We start from the raw sequence: 8647 nt of genomic DNA on the forward strand, positions 1-8647 counted from the left end.
TCCATATCCGTGATTTATTTCATTATGTTTGTATGTTTTCAATTAGAACATTTCAAGTCATTTTCTTTTATTTTTACTTGGCTTTTTCTGGCATTTAATGTTATGGAATAAAAGTTTTAATTTCAGGATCATATTGTATACATAATTATTATTTATTAACACATAATATAATTATCCACACTTAAATACATAATATAAAATTTAATAACAGTCATTGTCACGTGGCGACCCAGAAACTAAAATCGTAGGTGAAAACTACAATCTAATTTTATTACCACATGACAACCCATGTTACACCCATGACTCAGGTCTTCCTAACGAATACCCAACAAATGGACTTGCTCTCATGAATTCCAAGTCTTTAACACTTTTGTCCTACCGAGTGCTACTACCAAGTACCGCAAAGAAATGGTGACAACAAGGAAAGGGGTTTCTACGTTTCATTTGTATTTTGAAAACCTGATGTGGAGAAATTATGTGCGGAATATGGGCCCGACAGAGTTGAATTGGATTAACCAAATTTTCCAGCTTTCTCGTTCAAGACTAGAGCAATATTTTTGAGGGCACGTAAACTTTTTGTTCTTGGTGTAATGTGGCCAAACTCCCATATTTATATTTTGGTGTAATGTGCCCAACTCCAATATCGACCGGCGACTATTTCTGCTACACCCATTTTCTTCTGGTCAATCATTTCAGATTTTTGAAGATCATTATGAGGCATTTAAAAGATAATCTAAGTTTCTAAATAAGTTCTTAGTTTTTAAACTGATTAACAGTAAAACCACCACACAGTCCACACTAGTGCTCTAGAATGTCGCCTTTTTAGCCAAGAAAGAGCAGATCCTCTTTGTAATGTTTTGCTGAGAGACTAGAGCCTCTTTGTAGACTGTTCTGGGTTTTTGCAGATGGACAAGAGTAGAAAAAACACAATGAGAAATTATAAGATTGGGGAGAAAAGTATGAAACTTTGGGAATGAAATGGAATGGTGATGATATGATCGGGGAAGAGTGAGGAAATACTCCTACTTTAGAAGACCCTATTGACCGAAAATATTTCCAAATCCAATTTTTCCGGCCCTTTTCTTATATGTATTTTAACTAGTGTGGCGGCCTATATACTATAGTCTATACTGGTCTATACTGTGTCATCTCACAATTATCTGATGAATGCCTTGACAGTATGGCATGTCGTTTGTAAACCTTAAGGGAGAAAGAATATTGTATTAGTACTAATTATGTGAGAATGAAACTAGCTGAGCAATCATTTTCAAATTCATGTTGAGTGGACTAAATGCATTGCTACTTTGCTGATTGGTTTCTAAACTAAATTGATACTGAAAAAGAAGAAGGGAGAACAATGGAGAAGAACAAAGTCTCTAGAGTTTGTGTTACAGGTGGTTCTGGATATATTGGGGCTGTTGGCTTGTCAAAAAGCTCCTCGAGAAGGGTCACACAGTTCATGCCACTCTCAGAAACTTAGGTTTCTCTCTCGTTTAATTTGAAGGCTTATTCTATATTTCTATATATGATTTTATAGGCACGCTTGTGTGTGTGTGTGTGTATATCTGTTAATATGTGCAACCCCCTTATTTGTGGTTTATTGTACTCAATGTTTCAGAGGATGCATCAAATTAAAGTAGGCCTTCTGAAGTCTCTTCCCAATGGAAACACCAATTTGTTGCTGTTCAGGGCTGAATGGCTGATATATACAATCCTAATGAGTTCGAGCCGGCTATTGAAGGGTGCGAATTTGTTTTTCATCTTGCAACTCCTTTGCAACATAACCCCCAAAGCTCCCAGGTCAGATTCTCAATTAGTACAAAGTCGTTGACATCATATATTCATATATTATAATATATAGCTGAAATATTTTCTTATTCGTGTAATATATTTTGGGATGGATGGTACACACACACACTGAAGATTTGAGTATGCTGCAGTACAAGGACACAACTGAAGCTGCTATTGCTGGGTGAAAAGCATTGCTGATTCTTGCATTCGATCGCAGACAGTTAAGCGACTGATCTACACTGCAAGCATATTTTCTATGTCGCCAAGAAATGATGATGGAGTTGGACTCAGACCCTTACTTGATGAGTCATGTTGGACACCCCTTGATGCCTCATCTACTTATGGCAGTGCCCCTTGGTACCTTTTCTTCCTCTTGAATGCTGATTCATTTATTGTTGGTACAAGAATTGTTGGCTATCTTTTATGATCAAAACACAAGGATACATGCTACATGTTGTACCCTGGTAACAAGGACTGCTCAAGTGAAGAATGAAAAACCTGACAGATCTCATGTGCATCAGGTAGTTCATGCATGTGCATCACTTTCATTCACTAAGGATGGCAACCGTGTTTGCCATCCCGATTAGACGGATACCTCTGTTGTATCTATTCTATTTACTGGGTCTGACCATGTGTATATTCAAATGTATTTACTTTAGTTTTTAAGTGTTTGAATTTCAAATGCCTTTTAGCAAAACATTAGTCTATTCATAATTGAGCTCCAAGTTAGTCTAAGGTGGTGTGGCAAACCAACCCGTGACCACATAACTTGAGCCTTTGGTAACAGCTGGGTTTTGTAATACACAAACCAAGTCAGCAGCTGCCCATGTGATGCACCGCCCAAACTATCAGCTGTCCTAAGTGTCCTCTTAGATAAAGTGGTTTTGTAGAGTCTTTATGCTTGACTAAATCTGATCTAGTTTTCCCAAAACCATTTGTCTTATTCTTTTGGCTTGATTCCTTCCTAGGAAAGTCTATTCTCAACTTTTGTCTTGTGAGTGGAGGGATCTCTAGGGTCTTATTTGTCCTAGTATTTTAGACAAGCAACTAGAGTCCAAAAGAACCTTGCTGATGTGGCAAACGTGCTTGCTTCCTCATAACTGTGCACTCTGCCTATAAATAGAGAGCAAGACCTCTCTTGCTCTTTGGTTGTTGAAAATAGTCTTGTTTGTTTTCTTCCATTGAGTCTAGCATTTTGCTAACTGCTCATATATCTCTAAGTCTTCCATGTGATTGTCAATCTTAGAGCTAAGCACCAAAACCTTTTCAACTCATATCATTGTGCTTTTGCATACCTTGAGATATGTCTAGGTGAAGCAATAACCTCGACGAAGCTGTCTTTGAGAATTAGCTAAAGGTGTTAGTTGAATTCTGCATATAAGCTTAGATTTGTGCTATGTGTAAAACACTTGAGTGACAAGAGAGCAAGTTTAGTTGAGTGCTCGTAGTTATACTAGGTAGTATGGCTAGGTGTTGTGTCATCCTCTAAGTTGTGAGTCTTGTAAGAAGTGTCTTTACAATAGTGGAATAGTTTCTCTCAAGAGTTAGAGGCACATAGTTTTTCTCCTTGGTTGCAGGGTTTCTGCGTATAAAAAACGTACTGGTGTTATGTTTTTTACTTTCAGTACTTGCCTTTTCATTTACACAACTTAGTCTCACAGCAAACAGGATAGCACAATCTTTGCTATCTTTGTGTGCGGGATAAAGCAAAAAAGTTGTCAGGGCCTATTCACCCCCCTCTAGGACCTTCATTTATTGACACGCATGAATCACCTATGCTCAAACTTTTAACTGGAAATTTCTTTGTTAAAGGGGTACATCAAATCAAAGAACTTAGCTGAGAAAGTAGCGCTGAGCTACAATTTTTTTTTATTTTTGATGATACGATGACTTTGATGATAGGAAATTAGAAGTGGTAACTCTTCCTTGTGGCTTAGTGGGAGGAGAAACTCTACTTTCATATTTGCCAGGAAGTGTGGGTGTAATTCTGGCACAACTTACTCGGGACTTGTTTTCTTGCAATGCCTTAAAATTCATGCAAGAATTTATGGGATCAGTTCCTCTGGTGCACATTGATGATGTTTGCCAAGCACATATCTTCTGCATGGAACAGCCATCAATGAAAGGCAGATTCTCTTGTGCAGTTGCGCGACACTCTATCAAAGAAATTGCAATATACCTCCAAGATACTTACCCAGAATACAAGATACACAAAAGGGATCCAACATAGTTTTAGTACTAATAATTTATGCATGAACTGTTTCCAATTTTCTTTTTGTTGAATCCATTGCAGATTAACTGAAGGGCCTGAAGAAGGAAGCAAAAGTGATTTCAGTAAGCTGAAGACGATGGGGTTTGAGTACCAGTATGGCATCAAGGAGATACTAGATGACAGGGTAGCATGGGAAAAGAAGTTAAAAAGAGCTCTTTTTCTCAAGTAGTTTATCCCTGGTACTTTAACAATTCAGCAATCCAGTATCATCAAATTGACTGTTTGATTCAAAGTTTAACATGATTATTCTAAACATATATACAGTGTATTATCTATGAGTACTCCACAAAGCTAAGGTTTGATAATCGATCCCTAAATTTCTATACAATGTGTTGCTCTATTATAGCATGGATTCGTTAAATTAGCCTTTTTGCTCTTGGTCACTATAAGGGTGTTCTTGATGCCCGTTTATTGGCCTCTCTTGGAGTTGCTCCTAAAGGTGGTAAGGCTCCTAGAATTCAACATGTCTTATGGCAGCCTCCGTTTTTTTCTTGGATCAAAGTTAACACAGACGGTTTAGCAAAAGGCAATCCAGGTCCAGCAGCTTGTGGGGGTGTGTTTCGTGATGCCTTAGGTGGGTTTTTAGGGAGTTTTTGTCATTCGCTTGGATGGAATACTTCCTTTTATTCTGAACTTTATGTTGTTATCTTGGCAATTGAAATTGCTCATGATAAAGGGTGGGTCTACTTATGGTTGGAAAGTGACTCTGTTAGTGTGGTAGCTTGCTTCTTTTCCAGGTTTTTTTCTCCTCCGTGGAACTTAAGAGTTCGTTGGAATAACTGTCTTTCTATAATTCGTCAAATGAACTTCCGTTGCAGTCATATTTTTAGAGAAGGAAATATGGTAGCTGACAAGATGGCAAACTTGGGGTTGTCAAATGCTTCATTTACTTGGTATGATAATCCTCCTACTGAGCTTCATGGTTTCTTGTAAACGGATTATTTGGGTATCCCTAATTATCGGTTTTCATAGTGGGAAGATTGCCTGGTTTTTTATGGGTAGAAGAAACAATGTCTTTTTGTATGTTGTTTTGGTTTGTAATTGGAATGGTTTTGGCCTAGTCCCCCATTTCTCTTTTCATGTAATTTCTTTTATTATTTTAAATAAAATTTCTGATAAGGGACGGGAGGTGGGTTCCCGGTTGTAGCGGTCCTTTTTGGGGTAGAGTGGGTGCTCTGTCACCCACCAGACTGCTACAGATGAGCTAATATCGTCTAATCCTTGTCAGTATTTTATAAAAAAATAAAATAAAATAAAATAATCTATGAGTACTCCACTGAATAAAGTTCTACCTTGAACCTAATGGTTTGTTGTTCATAAGCAAACGCAACACATTTGAATTCCATACTACTTAAGTGTGAAGAACAAGCAGTTACAGTCTTAAGTTCGGCTCTGAACACTGGAAAATTAAAACAGGGAGGCCTTGAAGTTTTAACTTTAAGCAATGGAAATCAAAAACCGTCCACAAGAACAACCCCATTGAGGAAGATCATTTTGTTAGCCTCAATTGCTGCCGGAATCCAATCCGGATGGGCCTTACAGATCTCCTGCTAACCCCTTACGTCCAGCTCCTTGGTCGCCTATCTGGCTCTATGGACCTATCTCCGGCATGCTGGTTCAAAGCAATAATCTCACAATTGCTGCAGCCACAGCTCCAAGTTTCTGAGAAGCGTTGTTTAAATCTGTCATGGGAGAAGCCCCTATAAAGCCATCTTCACATAAAACAGCCTCGAACATGGCGATGTCGTCCATGCTTTGCTCTGCAAACTGAAGGTTACCTTTGGTTAAAGCCTCAACTGCAACGGTCACATCAGCAGTTAAAACTACACTGTATATTCTCTTGCAATTTCTTAAGGCTTGGTCTCCAGGCCTGTGCTTGAGCAAGTGGTCGATTCTGTTGGCACATTCTATTGCCTTGGCCTTGACAACATCTACCATAATGAGCGCCAAGCCTGTGACATCTGCGCTGGCGCTCCGAGGGTCTGCTATGAGGGATGAGACACAGAGATGCTGATCCGGTGTATGTCTGCATGTTTGTTTAATGAGATCGGCATCGCCATGGCTTATTGGAAGAAACAGGGATTGGATGAGAAATACGAGAGCTACTACAAATATTGATTTGCTCTTCATATTTGCAGGATCAAAGGGTCTGAGAAGTTGATAGTTTTTTTGTGTTGGAGATGATGGTATGTGAAACTGAAGGTGTCTGCAGTCCATTTATATAGCTATCATGTAATCCTATGTTCTGGCCTTGGTTAGTTAGGTACAATGCATGTGTTGCTCGTATGCTACCAAACTATGAGATTAGGTTGGAAATGAAACTTGTGACTGCTAATCTGGGCATAGGCACGAGGCAATTTTGGTAAATTTGGTGCCTGATCGCTCTTGCAGTTAGGGCTCCATAGGTTCATGCAGTCATGCTTATATATAATGGAATATTTGTGTTTGCATTTGTTGTCCTCCATATGGTTTTCGTAGTTTCAAAACTGAAAGTGATAGTAATTGTTCTTAGTTATGAGAACAAACTAGCTAGTTTTTCTGGTGGATTTGGATCGGATGGTATCATGGTAGCAGGTCTTACATGTTCACCTTATGAACGTCTACTTCTGATGGTCTTTTTTCATGGGGAAAACCATTTCAGAGGACATGTAAGCCCTGCTACCACTTGTATCAAGGTCCAAAATCACCGAACTGGACTCTTCTAACATCTTCTCAAATATTTTAAAATCTACAGTTAAAAACGTTTTAAAATCTGCAGTTAAGGTAATTATGAATGGCTAATCTTGCTAGTTTTAGATAGTGTCAAAATGTGTAATTTCTAGAAAACAACAATAAGCGGATATAATAAGTGGCATAATTAGATGCAAATTGAAAGAATAAGGCTTAAGCAAATATGAAGGTTAAGCAAAGGCTTATGCATGAAGGGAAGGTAATTTTGGAATTGCAAATTTGATACTAGTTTCTCCAGGTTAGCAGAGAATTTAAATTAAAATTACATAATTGCTGATGAAGCACTTGCACTTTGATCAAATAGATTTAACATACAAACTTAATTTCAAGGATCTCCATGATCACCCTCGGATGTCTCATCACAATCCAGGCCCCTTGCAGTTTTGCATAATGGTTAGAGAAAGTGCAAAGATTAGGGCATAAAGTTGCTCTGATAGCCAAGTGAAAATACTATCAGGCGCGCTTCCAATTCTGAAATACAAGTTAATTATGTCGAAAAGGTTGAGGATTGCTCTCCAATATATATATATATATATATATATATATGCACATGTATGCATGCATGCATATACGTACGTACATATATACTTTCAATAAGAAAACTAAGCTTGATCGAATTACTCTTGACTTGATTAGAAAGAATTTTGAAATCATTACAAATTCAAATGATTTCATTACATCTCTTAATAAAAATATATATATTTAGCTGAAAATGGAGAGCAGGAGGTTCAATTGACCTCTCTCACCATCTTGCCACATCTATTGTTTTTTATTTTTAGTCATATATAAGAGTATTATAAACTCTTTGACTAATTTTGCCCCTTCAAATGTGATAACAAGTATATTTGTTTTTAGTTAGTTCATGAGATTAAAACAAAAACAATGTGTTCATTTGTTTGTATTTATTTTATCTAATATTTTTATCAAACAAAAATATTTTTCCTACATAATTAACTTGTCTAAATTAAGTTTGACCCCTCTTAATATAATTTCTGACTACGTCACTGGCTGAAATCATTACATCCAAATGAATCATTACAATTAATTCAAAACTCATCGTAAAAACAAGCAAGTCACAACAACAGAGCAAGGGAAATAAATTCAAATTCCTATACTACAACATCTAAAACGTTGTTTTCAGCTGTATGATCATCAGGTTGAGGAGACGGAAGATAAGTGAAGGCCAGTATTCCACTTATTACAGCAGCAACGGCTCCCATCACAAACGCCGGTAAGTTACCACCTCCGAAAGCAGCATCCAACGGTCCGCTTACTAGAGATACAAACATTTGTGGTAGTGCAATTGCAACATTCAAAACTCCCAACGAAAGCCCTTGTCCTCCGCCGGAGTCGCTGCAAAATATGGAGGCCATGGTGAAGGGAATGCTAAAGGTCACCGCTTGCGGTATCCCCAACACCGCGAATATAAGCAAAGCGCCGGCCTTGATACCGGCAGGGGGGGGCAGCGATGCAAGTCGATGCTTCTGAGCCAACTTAGTGACCAATAGGGTCATGACCAGGCAAATGGCTAGTAGAAAGTTGACAACTCCCCAAAGTAGATTAGCCCCATCTCTGCGAACCAAGTAGACAATCCCAAGAGACATGAGTCCCAACACGATGGAGTTTAGCATGAGCCCTAGTGAACCAGCCCTAACTCCCATATCATACAGATGTCCTTTCCCGACCTCACCTCCGTACACCTCTTTCCCCATCCAATCTGTGTCGAATAGTAAGAATCCGAACCATGCAATCCAGTTCAAGCAAGTGACCAAAAGCAAGATCCACATCGGCTTCTTCAACTCTTTAAAAGCACCCTTGATTTCTCTCAAGAACGCGACTCCTCCTCCCTCGCCT

The 8647-nt window shown here is 38.4% G+C and overlaps 2 protein-coding genes and 1 pseudogene across 2 annotated transcripts in view; 1 reads left to right on the forward strand and 2 right to left on the reverse strand.

The window, feature by feature from the left end:
- Positions 1–1357: 1357 nt before the first annotated feature.
- On the forward strand, positions 1358–4021 carry LOC101308682 (annotated as a pseudogene).
- Positions 4022–5680: 1659 nt separating this feature from the next.
- LOC101308973 lies at positions 5681–6001 on the reverse strand. The gene has a single exon (XM_004300816.1). The coding sequence runs from the start codon at positions 5999–6001 to the stop codon at positions 5681–5683; it is 321 nt and encodes a 106-aa protein (XP_004300864.1).
- A 1901-nt stretch (positions 6002–7902) lies between these two features.
- LOC101309259 (sucrose transport protein SUC2-like) overlaps positions 7903–8647 on the reverse strand; it is a 1390-nt gene continuing 645 nt past the window's right edge. The window contains exon 2 of the mRNA XM_004300817.1: positions 7903–8640. Coding sequence (XP_004300865.1) covers positions 7903–8640 — 738 coding nt within the window. The remainder of the gene's footprint in view (positions 8641–8647) is intronic.

This window comes from Fragaria vesca, linkage group LG5, assembly GCF_000184155.1.
Source record: "Fragaria vesca subsp. vesca linkage group LG5, FraVesHawaii_1.0, whole genome shotgun sequence".
Classification (NCBI taxonomy): Eukaryota; Viridiplantae; Streptophyta; class Magnoliopsida; order Rosales; family Rosaceae; genus Fragaria; species Fragaria vesca.